Here is an 18,176-nt window from a genome sequence, read left to right as displayed (position 1 = left end):
ATTTGGGGTTGATCATCTTCGCTGAATCCCAGTGTTCCTGCTAATGAAGGGGGGAGGGAGGGCAACACTTATGTCTGTTCACCATTTTTCACATTTTCACTCTTACATATAGCTATTGGATTTTTCAAGTCAGTATTCACACAGCAGTTTCTGCTATTCCATGTATTCCCCTTACATAGTCACTGGTGTGCATACCTTATCTCCCCATAATGATAGTCTTGTGACTTATAGACGCTAGTAATCTAGCTGAAGTATACAAATAACTGGGTACTTAGTGCGTGGCTGGTAATCCCGATATGTTTCCCCCCAAATATTGCATGGGGTTGATCCTGATCGCTGAATCCCAGTGTTCCTGCTAATGAAGGGGGGAGGGAGGGCAACACTTATGTCTTTATAGGACTTAGAACGCTACAAGGGCTCATTGGTTTGACCAACATACAAAGGAGGGGAGCGTTAGGTCCAAATCTTGTATCAGGGCCCTTCGGACTAGTTACACCACTAGCTATATGCATCTGCTGACTTTATGGACAGGACCTAGCGCTTTTTGGAGAATGGCTGAACCGAACCCACAGCAGGGCCATGGGCAAAGTGACCCATGACTGACTTTGTAGGGTAACAAGGGTATCACTGGTAGGAGGGAAAGAAAGCACGAACTGTGGGGGGATCAAACGTTTAAGGGGCTGGGAAACGTGTTAGGGGGAGGTCAAGTTTGAATCGGGTATATGGGATCAGGAAAGGGGGTGGGGACTACCAGAACAGCATGTTAGGCCAGCAGAAAAGGTCTCACCCTCCTGTCCTGTGTTGAGCTGGGGGGTATGGGTTCATCAGGAGACTGTTTTGTGTTTTTAACAAAGTGTTCAGAGCCATTTTGGCGAGCGGTAGTGAGGTGGGATCTTGGAATTGGTGGTAAAATGGTGGTGGGGGGTTGTAAATCAGGTGGATGGTAACCCCCCTTCTTTAATTAGGAATGGTAATTATCTGGCGGACTTTGTGGCTCTCCAGGGTGGGGTCCTCTGGATGTCGGTGTTAGGGAAATGGTTTCCTGGTAAGAGATTTCCCCGAGCTTGTGGTTGCGGCTGGAGCAACGTCGGATGTTTAACAATATTATGGGAACGTCCGCCAGGTTTTGGAGCTCTAAGAACCCTCCTCACTTTAAAGAAAGGTATTTTATTTATTTACTGTCATGTTTGTAGAATATAGGCTGATTTGGCCAAATTATCCAAGCAGGTGACATGTGTTTATTAGAGGGGAATCCATGGGATAAAGGGGAAGGGCATAGCGGGTTGGTTGGAGATGGGAAGGAAGCATCTACAATAGTGCAGTCATGGATTTACTCAGATCATTACATATATGTGCAGGGGAGCAGGACACGTGAGCCCCCGGGCAGTCATGTGGATGGTCAGCACCGCAGGTCTTGTGTGACCTGCAGGATACGGTATAAGATCTATTATAAGTCACATACAGTATTATAAGGCCATAACCTGGTGACTTTCTATTTTTAAGCTTTGTTCCTCCCTTCTTTCTAGAAGTATAGCAGTTTATAATTTTTTTTTCTAGACATAACCACAGGAAAGTGTCACACAGAGTTTTGCTCAAAACTTGCCAAGTGTCATGGCGTCATCAGACGCTGTTCACACTACAGATTCTGACACTCCGCACTATAGTTTCTCTGGTGTTTCTGAGTTTGGCTGGTGTCATACTTGTGAGTGACTCTTGCGTAACTTGCGCAAGTCTCGCATCGGCATCACCCGGCACGGCCGCACATTCTCCTGACATGAGCGGGTCAGCTGCATGTATCTCTATGCAGCTAAGATGCTCCTGTTCAGAGAGCATCAGGCTGTGCCGGGTGATGCAATGTGAGTCTCGCGCGAGTCACTCGCAAGTGTGACTCCAGCCTTTCACAGGCATGCTCGGGCGTCAACCAGCTGCGTGCTCATTAATGGTCAGGCTAGCAAGATTTAAACTCTGCTAGCCTGTTGGTTACCTCTGGGATCACGTTTTTGGAAACCTATGACAGTTACTTCCTACCTTTTTAAAATGGTAGAAGCTGTCTATCCATGCCAACTATAGTCTTATACTTTGTTGGTCTGTGTGCTGTTGTGTCCCAGTCCTGCTGGTGACTGTGTTGCTTTGCACTTGGTGTTGTTGTGGAGAAACCCGTTGTTTACTCCCTGCTCCTGTGCCCTTATTGTCTTATACCTCTCTGTGAGCACATTATGAGATATGGTTTTGATTTTCCCTGTTTATCTATCTCTATTGGTTTAATGTCGCTCCTGTCCCTGCCCTCCTCAGGATAGGGGGTTGGAGGTATAAGATCAGGGCTGGTCAGGATGGCGGCTCAGATATCCTCACCTTCAGCTGTAACTCTGAGATAAGAGATAGCTAGTGATCCCTAGCCTGAAGGCCAGTCTAGGAGCCTCTGTCCCCTGCACTCTCCCCCACCATCATGACAGAAAGTTGTTTTTTTTTTGTGCGGGCAGGTTGTAGTTTTGAATAGTGGCATTAATTTTACCATATAATGTGCTGAAAAATAGGAAAAAATCAAATGTAAAATGATGGTGAAAATAGTGAGAAACCTTATTCCGCCATAGTTTTTTTATTCTTGTATTTACAGTGTTTATTGTGAAGTATAAATGACCTGGCAACATGATTCTACAGGCCGGACAGATTACAGCGATACTAAACGTTTATTGTTTTGATATATCTACAGCAGGTGAAATAAGTATTGAACACACATCAACAATTTTCTAAGTAAATATATTTCTAAAGTTGCTATTGACATGAATTTCTCACCAGATGTCGGTGACAACCCATCCAATCCACACGGGCAAAGAAATCCAACCCTAGATGTTCATAAATTAAGTGATATGTAATATTAAGAATATATTGAAGCTTAAAAGCAGATATACATTTTCTGGTTGATCGCGCTGCTGCTGGTGCAACGTTGTGTGTGCAATGACCTGTGACCTCCTCCTTACCCGGTAAGGAGATACTGTGACGCCCTGGCCTTTCAGGTCGTCACAAGGGTGCCATGCCACCTGCCCTTCTGCATGGTACCCGCTCCTCCTTGGTTACGGGTCCTGTCAATTTGGTGTTGCTACCAACACATGTTCATAAATCCTGAGGAACACTCTGCACCACACCCACCAACTACCCATTGGGGAGCCTGAGGGGAATAGGGCCACCCAGATGGAGGGATGGAAGAAAGAGGGCAGAGATGTCAGTAGCTGAGTAGAGTTGAGCAGTGAGACAGCGGTGACAGGACTGGTCAAGCTGTGGAGCTGGGCTCTTGTATCCGTCCCAGGTGCCAGACGTTGGCTTGGCCAGAAGGAGCTGGAATCCCGGTCGCAGGCGGTAGTGACAGGGGGTACGGTGCTGCTACAGAGAGCAGGCCGGCTGCTTTGTGCTACAACCGGGCAGGGGCCATGGCACGACGGGGTACGCGTACCCTAGGCTGGGAAGAAGCTTCACGCAGCCCAGTAATTCACCCGACGGGAACGGAGTCTTCAGGAACCGTTCCCCACCCACTCCAGAATCGGGGTACTAGTGCAACGAGGGGGATAGGACAGCCCACAACCATCCAGAAAATCCCAAACGTGAATCCTGAGACAGGCTCACCTTGCTAGCCACGCAAGTGAGCGGGACCCGAGTAGTCTTAGGCGAAAAGTGATCCACCAAGTTACACACGGTACCAAGGGACAAGGCTTCAGACCAACCAGCAACACCAAAGGGCCACGGACCCAGCGTGCTCAACCAAGAGAAACAGAGCATTCAAGAGTTTAGTTTACCTGGTGTCAGCGTCAGTGACTTTGGACTGTGTGAGTACCCGATATCCCTTCACCCCCAACGGGTTCCCCACTCCATCCATCACCGGGCCCCAGGACACCAAACCCCCTACCCACGGAGGGGTTAAAGATCCTGTTGCTTCAACACAGTTACCGGGCTCCCCAACAGCAGCGGTGGTCTCTCAGATTACCACGCACCGTGGGTGGAGTCACGAACATTATCCCATTCACCACCCAAAGCAATAACCCCCCTTTTTATTTCCGAGGTAGCCACGCGACCCCGCCTCGGATCCGGAGACTCCTCGAGCCACTGTGCATCCGGGACCGAGCAGCCCGTCGGCTGTCGCGGGGGCGGCACAATACCACACCAGACTGGAGCCTCCGGGGCGCCACATTTCCACTTCTGAATTATGACCCCAACAGTCCTCTCTAGAGCCTTCAGTAGTTTGGAAATTATTCTGTAAGCAATGCCACAAATATGTTTTTCAACAATAGGGTTGTGAAGGTGTGAAGGCAGCTCACTGGTTTTACCCATTATAAGATGTTTTTGTGTTGCACCATGGTAGTGAGACACCTTGTTATAGGCCATCAGTTGAACCAGCTGATATTATTTTTCACTAAATGGCGGGACTGATTATAATCACTGATAGATTTTGATGGTGGTTTTGATGATTTTCCATAGCTATTTGCACTTCTCTTTCTTCATGTGTTCAATACTTTTTCTTGGTCTGATTTGTATTTTGATCTCTATTGATGACCATGGTTTTGCCTTTGTCTGGAGGGAAAACTGTGATTTAGGTGGTAGTTGACCGATTCAGTAAATAGGCTCATTTTAATCCTTTACTGAATCATTTCCCACGTTGCCTATAAATCATGGTGAAATTGCATGGAATCCCTTTGAACATTGAATCTGATAGAAGGTGCAATTTGTCTACAAATTCTGGATAGAATTTTGTAAGAAATTACTGATTGATTTGTAATTTTCCTCTGCTTACTACCTGGAAACCAATGGTCAGACCGAAAGGACAAATTAATTGTTTCATCAAATTTTAAGGATTTTCGTTGCGGCTAAGCAGGAGGTTAATCGGTTGGTCAGGGCTTCCCATCGTAGGTTTCCTGGGAATCCTGGGGGTCCGGTGGCCCACATAGAAGAGGTTGTACTGTCATGATTCCACCATTCACAGTGTTCAATGAATGCTGTGAAAGACAACTCTGCCACCCTATGGGATCAAGGGTTTGCGGAGCTGTCAGGATTGTGAGTGACAGCTCAATTGTCCAATCTGAGGCAGAGGCATGAGTATTATGGATGTCAGCTCTGACCTCCTATTGAGCTGAGTCTGTGGGATCTCTTCCAGTTATCATCTGTTCTAGGTGATTACATGGCTAATTAGCATTCTGACAATGGTCAGGCCATTGCTAATTGTAACTTTGCTCAAGTGATGTGTGTTTCTCTGAGTTTTGGTCTCCATTGCAGATCTTGGATTCACCCATTTGACTTTGTATTGAGCCGTTACCTTCCTGATACTTTGACCTCAGACAGTGACCGGACTAATCTTTTGTCTTTTCCCTTTGTCTATTACGATCCCTCTTGGTACTGACCTCGAACCTCTTCACTATCCTCCCTCACGGCCCGTCTGTTAGTAGTGACTGGTGTCACAGGGGGCTTTTCATTTTTGTTCTCTTTACAGCATTTATCATGTATTTTATTCATTTTATATTTTGATTGGTAAAACATTTATAGACAATAATAAATATTCCTTTTTATTTATTTTTTTAAATGAGTAAAGAGAAGATAATTCAACATCTTTTTTTTTTTAACTTTTAAAAAAACGTTTTTTAAATGTATTTGTTTTTTATTGTTTTTGTGGATATGACCTTTATGTATAATAATTGCTTTTAAAGCACCTGTAACAACCAGAACTATAAAATGTAGACATTATTTCTCGTGATTAATTAATAATATAAAAAACTCAAACAATGCACCAGTAAGGCATTTCTTTCTTCCTCCCGCCCTCCAAAAACAGATTTAAAATTAATCAAAATGTCTGCTGTACCCAAAATAATACCAATGAAAAGTGAATACAAGTTATCACCACATTACATGCACTCTGTGCTCTTAATCGAGTGACTGTACAATACTTATCCATGGAGATACAAAATAAATCTACTAGTATATGATGGTGAATGGTCCAGTTTATTACTGGTAAAAATAATCTTAGGTTCCTCTGTACCACTAGTGGTGTGAGCTCCACCGAGGGCAGAGGACGATAAGTTGCCATTTTCGTGTTGTGTTTATCCATCGGCACTCAGGAGAGGAAATACCCCTGTGGGGGAAACCTCTAGGGAACCATGGCGTAAGGATAAGTGCCCTTCCCTGGGGGCACGAGGCAACATGTCATCCAGAAATGATGGTCCGCGGTCATATTATTGACTCCTGGTAGGATTTTCATGGTCTGAAAAGAATGTGTTCTGTTATTGTGCCTGTTAGGCTGTCTGTGGGAGTGTAACACCCTCAGTGGTGCTCAAACCAAAATTCGTAACAAATTCCAATCATGTTAGAAGAAGAAAAGGTTGGTAAGAGGTTGGGACCTGTTGAAACGCGAGGACACGAGCAAACGGCCGCCATCGTCTACAGCACCCCACATTCTCCTTCCCACTGACTTTTAACATTGAAATAAAGGATTAAATTTATACCCAGTGAGATCCAACCTTTTCTTCTTCTAGCATGCCAAGGCCATTCACCTGGTAGCCAGTGGAAGTGTCACCTTAGGAACGGACAGGTGTTATCGTATGGAAATCTGGGGAGTGAAGGCGGATTTATACCAAGGTGTTACTCCCTGCTTGACCTGTTATGAATAAAACAGAATAATGGAAGACATTTTTCAAAACTTTAGCCAGGAAGAGTGAAGCAGTGAGCGATAGTCACCAGGAGCTCAGCCTGACGTGTATCTGCACTGTACACCTTTATCTATAATAGCTGGAATTGCTGTACCTGTAACCACTAAAACTATAGCACTTACATATTATCTCTCCTGCACAAATTAAAACCCCCCCAAAACACCAGAAAATCATTTCTTCCTTCCTTCACCCCTCCAAAAACAGATTTAAAAATTGACCAGACAGTTTGATATAATCCAAAATGGTATCAGTGAAAAGTGGATACAAGTTACCACCACATTTGTTAGGGCCAGGTGGACGGGCAGACCCAGGAGGTGGATCCACTGGGCCGAACTCCTCACTGAAGGCAAGGGGTCCGGTAGCCGGAGCACTACAGGTAGCAGGATAGTCCGTGCAAAATAGTGGACTGTAGAAGTCCCTGTGACCACGGAGTCACAGATGGTAGTCCGGGTGACGGAGCTCAGGTTCGGAGGACAAGATGTTGTCAGGCAGAGTCCGGAACTGATGGAGCGAGAGGACGGGTCACCACAGGGATCAAAGATGGTACGGACTGACGGGATGGCAGATAGTCAGCGTGCGGGGTTCGGGAATCGGCAGGACCGGATGGCGAGGCAGGAGCGGCTCTAGAAGAGAGAGAGGTGAGTATATCACAGAGACAAGGAGACCTGACTCCTAGCTTAGGAAACACGACGAACAGGCCCCGCCCACTTGGACATTAAACCCCTTTATACCCTGTACCTGTGTGTTCAATATCCTGTCTGTGGACGCTGGCCCTTTAAGAAAGGGTCAATGACCGCGCGCGCGCCCTAATGCGCATGCGCGAGGCCCGGGTGCCAGAAGCCAGGGCAGGGAGCGGCGAACAGGAGGCAGGGGAGCCGGGCTGGAGCGAAGCTGACAGCGGACGCTGGGAGCGGGGACCGGGACGCCTGGGGATCCTAGGTGAGGAGGCCTGGAGGCTGTGGAGCGGGGGACGCCGGACAGAGGAGCCGGGGAGCGAGCCAGGGAAGCCGGGGAGCGTGGCAGGGGAGCCGGGGAGCTGGACAGGGGACCCGGGGAGCGTGACAGTACACGCCCCCCTCCCCGCAACCGGGACAGGAAGGCACGTATCAGAGGAGTACCCACATTCTCCCGGGGTTCCCAGGACCTATCCTCAGGACCATACCCTGCCCAGTCCACCAAGAAGAACTGCCGGCCCCGTACGGTTTTCATGGCCACGATATCCCTTACCGCATAGATGTCGTCATCGGCAATAGGAGGAGGAGCCGAACTGGCAGCAGCGGAGAAGGGACCAAGGACAACCGGCTTGAGCAGGGAGACGTGGAAGGAGTTGGGTATCCTCATCGTGGCCGGGAGCTGCAGCTTGTAGGAGACCTCATTTATTTTGCTGAGGACTTTAAACGGCCCGATGTAGCGAGGACCCAGCTTGTAAGATGGTAGCTTCAATCGGACATACTTGGAGGCAAGCCAGACCAGATCTCCTGGAGAGAAACACGGGGGATCCAGACGCCTCTTGTCTGCGTGTCTCTTCATCCGAAGGGAAGCACGTCCAAGGGACGTCTTGACAGAGTCCCAAATTGTTGCAAAGTCACGTGCTACAGCATCAGCAGCAGGGATATCCGAGTAAGATGATACAGGTAATGGGACGGAAGGCTGAAGTCCGTAAACGACATGGAAGGGGGAGCTGGAGGAGGACTCACTGACGTGGTGGTGGTTATGGGAGAATTCAGCCCAAGGAAGAAGCGTGGACCAGTCGTCGTGATGGGCGTTGACGTAGTGACGTAAGAAGGAGGTCAAGATCTGATTGACTCGTTCCACTTGGCCATTCGACTGAGGATGGTAGGCTGAAGAAAAGTCCAGAGTCACTCCCAGATGTTTGCAGAGGGCCCTCCAGAAGCGGGAGGTAAACTGAGTTCCTCTGTCGGACACAATGTGTGATGGAAAGCCGTGCAACCGGAAGATGTGCTGTATGTAGGCGTCAGCGAGTTCCTGGGCTGCGGGCAGTCCTGCCATAGGGACGAAATGAGCCATTTTGGAGAACCGATCCACCACGACCCATATGACTGTGTGTCCGGAGGACAGGGGCAAGTCCGTAATAAAGTCCACTGCAATGTGTTGCCACGGAACAGAGGGTATAGGCAGAGGCAGAAGACGGCCATATGGCAGATGTTTGGGCGTCTTATTCCTGGCACAAGAGGAGCAGGCTGAGACAAAAGAAGCGACGTCTGTGCGAAGGGATGGCCACCAGTAGTGACGTACAATTGTACTCCATGTTCTCTTCTGACCAGCATGGCCGGCTGTTTTCGAGGCATGGCCCCAGTGCAACACTTTTTGTCTGTCGGTTTCAGAGACATAGGTCTTCCCGGGCGGTATCTGGGCCAGGGTGACAGGAGCCACCGGAATGATTTTACTAGGGCAGATGATGGGCTGGGATGTCTCCTCCTCCTGCTCCATGGGCATGAATGACCTGGACAAGGCATCTGCGCGTACATTCTTGTCCGCGGGTCGGAAATGGAGCTGGAAATCGAACCTGGCAAAGAACAAGGACCACCTGGCTTGCCGTGGGTTCAGTCGCTGAGCAGACCGCAGGTATTCCAGGTTCTTGTGGTCCGTGTAAATGATCACGGGGTACACTGCTCCCTCCAGAAGGTAGCGCCATTCCTCCAGAGCCAGTTTGACTGCCAATAGCTCTCGGTCACCGATGGTGTAGTTGCGTTCAGGCGCAGAGAAGCTCTTGGAGAAGAAACCGCAAGTAACCATCTTCCCGGAGGAGGACTTCTGCATGAGCACTGCTCCGGCTCCCGAGGAGGCATCCACCTCCAAGGTGAACTGTCGGTTTAACTCCGGACGGTGGAGCACAGGGGAGGAAGCAAATGCCCGCTTCAGGGAGCCAAACGCGGCATCGGCCGCAGGTGACCAGTCCTTTGGATTAGCCCCCTTCTTGGTCAAGGCGGAGAGAGGTGCAGTCAGAGCAGAGAAGTGAGGGATGAACTGACGGTAACAGTTTGCGAATCCCAGAAAGCGTTGGATTGCCTTCAGTCCAGAAGGAGGGGGCCAGTTGAGAATGGAAGAGACCTTCTCCGGATCCATCTGCAGGCCGGTATCGGAGATTACGTAACCCAGGAAGGGAAGAGAAGACTGCTCGAAGACACACTTCTCGTACTTGGCGTACAGACGATTCTCCCTCAGTCTTTGTAGTACCAGCTGCACGTTCTCTCTGTGGGTCTGGAGGTCCGGAGAAAAGACCAGGATGTCATCAAGATACACCACCACACAGACGTAGAGAAGGTCTCGGAACACGTCGTTCACCAATTCCTGAAAGACTGCTGGTGCGTTACACAGGCCGAAGGGCATCACACAGTATTCATAGTGCCCATCGCGAGTATTGAACGCGGTCTTCCATTCGTCCCCTGAGCGGATGCGGACCAGGTTGTAGGCACCCCGAAGATCCAACTTGGTGAACACACGAGCTCCTCTAAGCCGATCAAACAATTCGGGGATGAGCGGCAGGGGGTACTTATTTTTCATGGTGATTTGGTTCAATCCCCGGTAGTCTATGCATGGGCGTAGGTCGCCTTCTTTCTTCTTAACGAAGAAGAAGCCTGCTCCAGCAGGAGAGGAGGATCTCCGAATCTCCTTTTTGTCAAGGACGTCCGCGAAGGACCAATAGGCCGAGGGCAGTCCCGGTAGGGACTCTGGAACCGGAGGTCGTCGGATGGGTTGTATGGTCTTCAGACAGTTCTCGTGGCAAGAGGAGCCCCATCGGGTGATTTCACCAGTACCCCAGCTGACTGAGGGTTCGTGTGTCCGCAACCAGGGGAGTCCCAGCAAGATTTGATGAGACATGTGTGGGAGGACATAGAGAGCGATGTTCTCGGTGTGCAGGGCACCGATACGTAGTTCCACCGGCTTGGTGATCCACGAGATGGTGTCAGAGAGGGGTCTCCCATCCACAGAGGCAATCACGAGGGGTTTGTCGAGTGGAGTAACAGGCACCTGGTACTTGTCCACCGTGGCCTGCTGGATGAAATTGCCTGCTGCCCCGGAATCGAGGTATGCCTCGGCCGTGAACCGCGTCTCTCCCGTTGTCACTTGAACAGTCCACGTAACCGGGTCTGAGAGAGTCCCAGCACCTAGGGTGGCCTCTCCTACCAACCCTAGGCTTTGGAGTTTCCCGGCCTCTCTGGACAGGAGCGTAGAAGGTGTGTGCCCTCTCCGCAGTAGAAGCAGAGGCCCTTGGCGAGTCGTTCTGCTCGGCGTTGTTCAGACTGCCGCAAACGGTCGATCTGCATGGGCTCGTGGACGGAGACACCAGATGCCGTTGACTGAAGTACGGCGGGCTTCTGCGGAGGAGAGGAATGCCGTATCGGACGTCTCTCACGGGACACCTCTTTGGATCGTTCCTGAAAGCGAATGTCCACTCGAGTTGCTAGGGCAATCAGGGCATCCAGGGTGGACGGCACGTCACGACCAGCCAGCTCATCTTTAATTCGACCCGAGAGACCTTCCCAGAAGGCGGCAGTTAGAGCCTCATTGTTCCACCCGAGTTCCGAAGCCAAGGTGCGAAAACGGATGGCATATTGACCCACCGTCAGAGTCCCCTGACGTAACCGGAGGAGAGATGAGGCAGACGCGGAGGCGCGTCCGGGCTCATCAAAGGTGCCACGAAATGCCTGCAGGAACTCCTGTATGTTAGTGGTCACAGGGTCCTCCTTCTCCCACAAGGGGTTCATCCACGCCAGTGCCTCACCCTCTAGATGGGACATCATGAACGCGACCTTGGCTTGGTCGGAAGCAAACAAATGTGGCAGCTGCTTGAAATGGAGGGAGCATTGGTTTATGAATCCCCTGCAGGTCTTGGGATCTCCGGCGTACCGGGGTGGTGGGGCCAGACGAAGCCTGGAAGCATCCGAGGAGGCTGCCACGGGAGCTGGGGCCGTGGATTGTCCAGTGGAAGCTCGAGATGCTGAAGATGTGACCGACGCTTGTAGCGTGTTCAGGCGGGCGTCCACAGAAGACATAAAGTTCAGCATGCGGGTCTGGGTCTCACGCTGGCGTGTGAGTTCCTCCTGCAAGGCCGCTAGTGCTTCGGCGGGATCCATGGCCTGTTCTTACTGTTAGGGCCAGGTGGACGGGCAGACCCAGGAGGTGGATCCACTGGGCCGAACTCCTCACTGAAGGCAAGGGGTCCGGTAGCCGGAGCACTACAGGTAGCAGGATAGTCCGTGCAAAATAGTGGAATGTAGAAGTCCCTGGGACCACGGAGTCACAGATGGTAGTCCGGGTGACGGAGCTCAGGTTCGGAGGCCAAGATGTTGTCAGGCAGAGTCCGGAACTGATGGAGCGAGAGGACGGGTCACCACAGGGATCAAAGATGGTACGGACTGACGGGATGGCAGATAGTCAGCGTGCGGGGTTCGGGAATCGGCAGGACCGGATGGCGAGGCAGGAGCGGCTCTAGAAGAGAGAGAGGTGAGTATATCACAGAGACAAGGAGACCTGACTCCTAGCTTAGGAAACACGAAGAACAGGCCCCGCCCACTTGGACATTAAACCCCTTTATACCCTGTACCTGTGTGTTCAATATCCTGTCTGTGGACGCTGGCCCTTTAAGAAAGGGTCAATGACCGCGCGTGCGCCCTAATGCGCATGCGCGAGGCCCGGGTGCCAGAAGCCAGGGCAGGGAGCGGCGAACAGGAGGCAGGGGAGCCGGGCTGGAGCGAAGCTGACAGCGGACGCTGGGAGCGGGGACCGGGACGCCTGGGGATCCTAGGTGAGGAGGCCTGGAGGCTGTGGAGCGGGGGACGCCGGACAGAAGAGCCGGGGAGCGAGCCAGGGAAGCCGGGGAGCGTGGCAGGGGAGCCGGGGAGCTGGACAGGGGACCTGGGGAGCGTGACAACATTACATGCACCCTGTGCTCTTAAGGGGTGGAATGTAAAATACTTATCCATGAAGATATAAAATAAATCTACTACTACTACTAGCACATGATGGTGAATTGTTTTGTTTATTGCTGTTAAATATCTTTTTAAAATCTTAGGTTCCTCTCTGTCACTAATCGTGTGAGCTCCACCGAGGCCAAAAAGACTATAAGTTGCCATTTTCTTGTTGTATTTATCCATCGGCACTCAGGAGAGGAAAAACCCCCTGTGGGGGAAACCTCTAGGGAGCCATGGCCTACGGATAAGTGCCCTTCCCTGGGGGCACAAGGCAACATGTTGTCTTGTAGTGCTGGTCCACGGTCATATTATTGACTCCTGGTAGGATTTTCATGGTGTACAGCTCCATGGCCTAAGGATAAGTGCCCTTCCTTGGGATCACAAGTCAACATGTTGTTTTGTAGTGCTGGTTCACGGTCATATTATTGACTCCTGGTAGGATTATCATGGTCTACAGCTCCATGGCCTAAGGATAAGTGCCCTTTACTGTGGGCACAAGGCAACATGTTGTCTAGTAGTGCTGGTCCACGGTCATATTATTGACTCCTGGTAGGATTGTCATGTTCTACAGCTCCATGGCCTACGGATAAGTGCCCTTTCCTGTGGGCACAAGGCAACATGTTGTCGGGAAATGCTGGTTCACGGTCATATTATTGACTCCTGGTAGGATTTTCATGGTGTACAGCTCCGTGGCCTAAGGATAAGAGCCCTTCCCTGGGGTCACAAGTCAGCATGTTGTCTTGTAGTGCTGGTCCACGGTCATATTATTGACTCCTGGTAGGATTGTCATGGTCTACAGCTCCATGGCCGACGGATAAGTGCCCTTTACTGTGGGCACAAGGCAACATGTTGTCGTGAAATGCTGGTCCACGGTCATATTATTGACTCCTGGTAGGATTTTCATGGTCTACAGCTCCATGGTCTAAGGATAAGTGCCCTTTACTGTGGGCACAAGGCAACATGTTGTCGTGAAATGCTGGTCCACGGTCATATTATTAACTCCTGGTAGGATTTTCATGGTGTACAGCTCCATGGCTTAAGGATAAGAGCCCTTCCCTGGGGTCACAAGTCAGCATGTTGTCTTGTAGTGCTGGTCCACGGTCATATTATTGACTCCTGGTAGGATTGTCATGGTCCACAGCTCCATGGCCTATGGATAAGTGCCCTTTCCTGTGGGCACAAGGCAACATGTTTTTGTGAAATGCTGGTGCACGGTCATATTATTGACTCCTGGTAGGATTTTCATGGTCTCCAGCTTCTTCTTGTATTCAGACACTGCAGATGCAGCAACAACCCCTAGCCCTGATTATGGTGGGGCAGAGGAGTGGATATGGCTGCACTGCAGGTCACGGCCCTTTGGATACTCCTAGTGCTGGTGGAATAGGAACCGTGAACAGCGGTTCTTAGAGCTGTTCACTTCCAGGGTTTTACCCTCCTCCAGATCCTGTGTAAGGCGTCCCTCACAATACTGCCAAATGTCCTGTCGGGAGAGATAATAGGTTAGAAAGGATTCTTATGTCCCAATAAGACACATGAAATGGGGCTGTCCTGAGGGGAAACCACCTGCAGTTTAAAAGCAAATGGATTCCACATTAGACTCTGTTGACAGATCCATAAAGTTATGGAGGGGCCTATGAAACCCCTCTATCCCCATCCCATTTAAACTGACTCACCTGCGATGGGTTTTTGCAGGTTTTGGTATCGGTTTTATGACCTTCCATCCATCACTAGCAAATGTGAATCCACAGAAGAGTTGTTGATCTTCTTCAGCTATTGGTGGTCTCATGGGTTTGATGAAGGACGGGACAGGATTCATTTTACATAATGTCATCACTTCTTGCTGCGGAGGGAAGATACAAGAATCAGTGTTCATAAAGAAGAAACACAACAGAAATGTACTTGTGCCACCATCTTCTCTGGGACATTTACTTACAGGGGGTAGCTGGAATGGTGGACATGCTCTGGCTTCCTCTATATCTGTCCAGTTAATCTCTGTAAAGAATGGATGATCCCTGATATTATCCACAAATTTTTGCCGACTTTCTGGTGACTTATCCAGGAGCTGGGAAGGTATAATAAAGAAGATTATTCAGTCTCTAGTCATCCTCCATTTTCATTGTGTATTTCATTACATATATCCACTCAATTACTGAGATGTGTCTTTATACTCACCCCCTTAATGATGGCTTTGAGTTGGGGGTCCAATTTCTTTGGGAAGAATGGTTCATCTTTGACTATTGCCATAATGGTGGTCCAATCAGATTTACCTTTATAGAATGGATGTCCACCAATAGCCATCTCATATAACACCACACCAGCAGAGAACCAGTCCACTGCTGTGTTGTAGGGCTTCTGTAGAAAAATCTGTGAAGACATGAAAAAGACAATAAGAGCATTGTTCAGCCAGCAGAAGACATGGAGATGTCCAGCCTTGTACACAGGGATAACTCAGGAACATGTAGATAATTCCTCACCTCAGGAGCCATGTATATATAGGTTCCAACACAATCTGAAGTCTTTGTATCGCCAAAGATGTTCATTGCGGCAAGACCGAAATCAGCAATCTTCAAGTGACCGGTGCTGTCCAGTAAAATGTTCTCTGGTTTTAGGTCTCTGATAAAGGAAAGAGTTTATAAAATGTGATAATTGTTATATTAGCCGGGTTGATGATGTGTTCTGGCCTGAAATATCAAGTGTCTACAGGGGGCATGAGGATGAGGGTATAGAAGTGTTTATACCAAGTCTACACAGAAGACTTGCTGCACCTACCTGTGTATGATGCCTCTGGAGTGGAGAAACTGCAGCCCACAGATCAGCTCAGCGGCAATAAATCTAATGAGAAAAAATGATAAAGGAAACAACATCCATCATTTCAACCACTAAACTACGAGACTAATAATGACATAAAGCCGGAATGTTCTTAACAACGATCATCTTCATCTAATGTATCCATGTTCTGTCTTACCTGGTGGCTGGAATGGGAAGTGGGGCATTGCGTTTCAGGAATTGTCTAAGGTCTCCTCCACTGAGATATTCCATGACGAAGAACACATAGTCCTATGATAAAACAGAGGAGATAATAGGTGTTACTGGTATAGTCTAGATAAAGAGCACTGGTGGTAATGTTATAATACATATAATACTATGGTAGTGACCTAGAAGAACATTGCACACAGATGGCCATATAGACAGGCATTGATAGAATATATAGAATACTCAGAGCCAGGGGCGTAATGATAGCGGTCACAGAGATCACAATTGCGACCTGGTCCGGCGACCACCATGCAGAGAAAGCAGCAGCCGTCTCCTCTCTGTGAGAAAGGAGCTGCACTGTAATAGCAGACCATGCAGTCGCTATGGGGCCTGTGAGTCAGGGGGGCCCGGTGCCAGCGTCCTTGCCTATCATTGCACGAAATAATGACGAAGGATGGAGCAGAGCACTCCTCTCCATCCTTCATCATTCTCGCCCTTAGCCTGCCGTCGACATCTCAGTACGGCTGAGTCTCACTAAGACTGCAGAGACACTGACCGGTGCAGTGGGGTAACAAGGAGAGGTGAAGACGGAGCAGCGGGGGAATGAGGAGAGGTGAGGACTTGTTTATTTTTTATCATTGAGTACACGGTGGGCAGAGGCTCATGGGAGTGCATTCAATGGTATGGGGCCTACCTAGTATAATATGATGGACACCTTATACATAGGCTATATGGGGGCATTATAATACAATGAGTCTAAAAGGGAGCATTAAATGATATGGGGGCTGCATAATATATTTGAAGAATTATGGGGGAGCATTATAAAACTTGGAGGACTATGAGGGTGCATTATAATATATGAAGGGTTATGTGGGACCCATTATACTTTATGGAAGGCTTTGTGGGGGCCATTATAGTATTTGAAGGGCCATTATAGTATTTGGAAAGTTATATACGAGAGGGACAAAGATAAAAGCTTAGGATGGGAAAGATTTGTGCTGAGGGAAAAAGGCTCTGCTATACATCTTTCCCTCAGCACCAAGCTTTCCGGTGCTTTGCTCTGATAGCATGGAAAAGCTGGGTGCTGAGGGAAAGATGTATATCAGAGCATGTAATATTATGGTAGTGACCTAGAATAACGTTGCACACAGATGGCCATATAGATCTGGCCTTGATAGAATATATAGAAGACTCAAAGCTGTTAGATCATCAGCCTCTTACCTGGGACTGGAAGGTGGAAAAAGCCCGAGTAATGAATGGACTCTTCCTAGTAATCTCCAGGACTTGTCGCTCTATCAGGATTGTGTCTCTTGACTCTTCAATTATGAACCTCTTCTCCACCATCTTCACTGCCACTTGTTTTTGGCAGGCCTTATGTGTGGCCAACATGACCTGGAGGATACAGAGCATTAGAACTGGATGAAAGGCCTGTCCTGCCATGAGACAGGAGGAGAAAATGTGAAGCAGTAATGGTCCTAGAGCCATATTACTGCTCCACATCACACACATGAAGAAAATGTCACCACAATTCCTAATACTTACTTTACCAAATCCGCCTTGTCCAATGGTTTTATGGAAGGTGAAGCTCTTCAGTCCAGTCACAATGATGGGGGATTCAGCTGGGGTTGTCCCTAATGGAGAGAGGAGAAATAAGATGTATTATTCCTATATAATGCTAATGTGGCCTCCTATAGCAATTATAACATGGGGTAGAACAATATTAGGGGGGTATCAACGAGAAAAGGCACAAAAATCACAATAGTTGGGGTATTCTAAAGGTTCACAATCCTGTCAATTACTACATTAGGGGCTGTTGGCTCTTGGGGTCTTAGATCTGCACTCACCTGACAGTTGCTCAGTGTCAGCTTTGGGGGAGACGCTGGATCCATCATCAGCTTTTTCCTCCATCGCTTCTCCCCTTTTCCTTTTGCTCACGATACTCTCCTGTATCGGGCTTCCAGGTCTCTTTGAAGCCTTGATAAGGCTTTGGTTGGTGCCATCTTTTTCATCCTCTGATGTTTCTATTTTCCTTTTTTTTGGCACCTCATCTATGCTTTCTCCCTTTCTCTTCCTCAAACTCTCCATTCTCAGCTCCATAGATGAAATTCTGGGCTGAGGAAGGTCCTGTCCACCTCTGGAGCGCTCCCGGATGGCGCCTGGAACTGCTCTTCTAACAGGCCTTCTAGTAATCGGTATTATATTTTATATAAAACCAAAATTTGCTAAGCGCAAGTAAAAATCGCCTTCACTCACTAAGTGATGAAAACAAATGGACGATATTCAGGCTGCAGCGACATTCTGATGATTGTTCCATGACATCACAGGGGCATTGTGACATCATCACATTCTAAAGGTCACATGACATCACAGTGACTTGAGCCTGGCTGTGAGGTCTGTGTTCTTCAACAGTTATTATTAAGTCTCTTTATCATTTATTAGTATCCATTTGAGCGCATAAAACTCCAAAATAAAACTTTTCAAATACAAAAACAATAATTTAAATTAATTTATTTATTTTTTTATATTTTTTTTACACCACTCATCACTTAGCTTGTATATTGTAATGTAAATAGTATAAAAAATT

General features: G+C 48.6%; 1 protein-coding gene across 1 annotated transcript; it reads right to left on the bottom strand.

Moving 5' to 3' along the window:
- Window positions 1-12,958: 12,958 nt before the first annotated feature.
- LOC142282127 (protein kinase C theta type-like) lies at window positions 12,959-17,843 on the bottom strand. Its single transcript, XM_075332941.1, has 10 exons — window positions 17,437-17,843; window positions 17,135-17,223; window positions 16,814-16,984; window positions 15,585-15,676; window positions 15,389-15,451; window positions 15,094-15,232; window positions 14,792-14,983; window positions 14,553-14,681; window positions 14,293-14,459; window positions 12,959-14,099 (listed from the first exon to the last, which is right to left on the bottom strand). Exons 1-10 carry the CDS (start codon window positions 17,687-17,689, stop codon window positions 14,033-14,035), a joined length of 1,362 nt encoding a protein of 453 aa, XP_075189056.1. The 5' UTR covers window positions 17,690-17,843; the 3' UTR covers window positions 12,959-14,032.
- Between the last annotated feature and the right edge of the window lie 333 nt (window positions 17,844-18,176).

Source organism: Anomaloglossus baeobatrachus, chromosome 2 (assembly GCF_048569485.1).
Source record: "Anomaloglossus baeobatrachus isolate aAnoBae1 chromosome 2, aAnoBae1.hap1, whole genome shotgun sequence".
In the NCBI taxonomy this organism is placed as follows: domain Eukaryota; kingdom Metazoa; phylum Chordata; class Amphibia; order Anura; family Aromobatidae; genus Anomaloglossus; species Anomaloglossus baeobatrachus.
Note: the sequence above shows the minus strand (reverse complement) of the source record. Positions and strands in the feature narration are given on the sequence as shown.

Coding starts and splice junctions, on each gene's coding strand:
- LOC142282127 (XM_075332941.1), bottom strand. CDS start 17,689: ATGGAGCTGAGAATGGAGAGTTTGAGGAAGAGAAAGGGAGAAAGCATA. Junction 17,224..17,436: donor TGACACTGAGCAACTGTCAG/GTGAGTGCAGAT, acceptor TCTCTCCATTAG/GGACAACCCCAGCTGAATCC. Junction 16,985..17,134: donor GACAAGGCGGATTTGGTAAA/GTAAGTATTAGG, acceptor TGTATCCTCCAG/GTCATGTTGGCCACACATAA.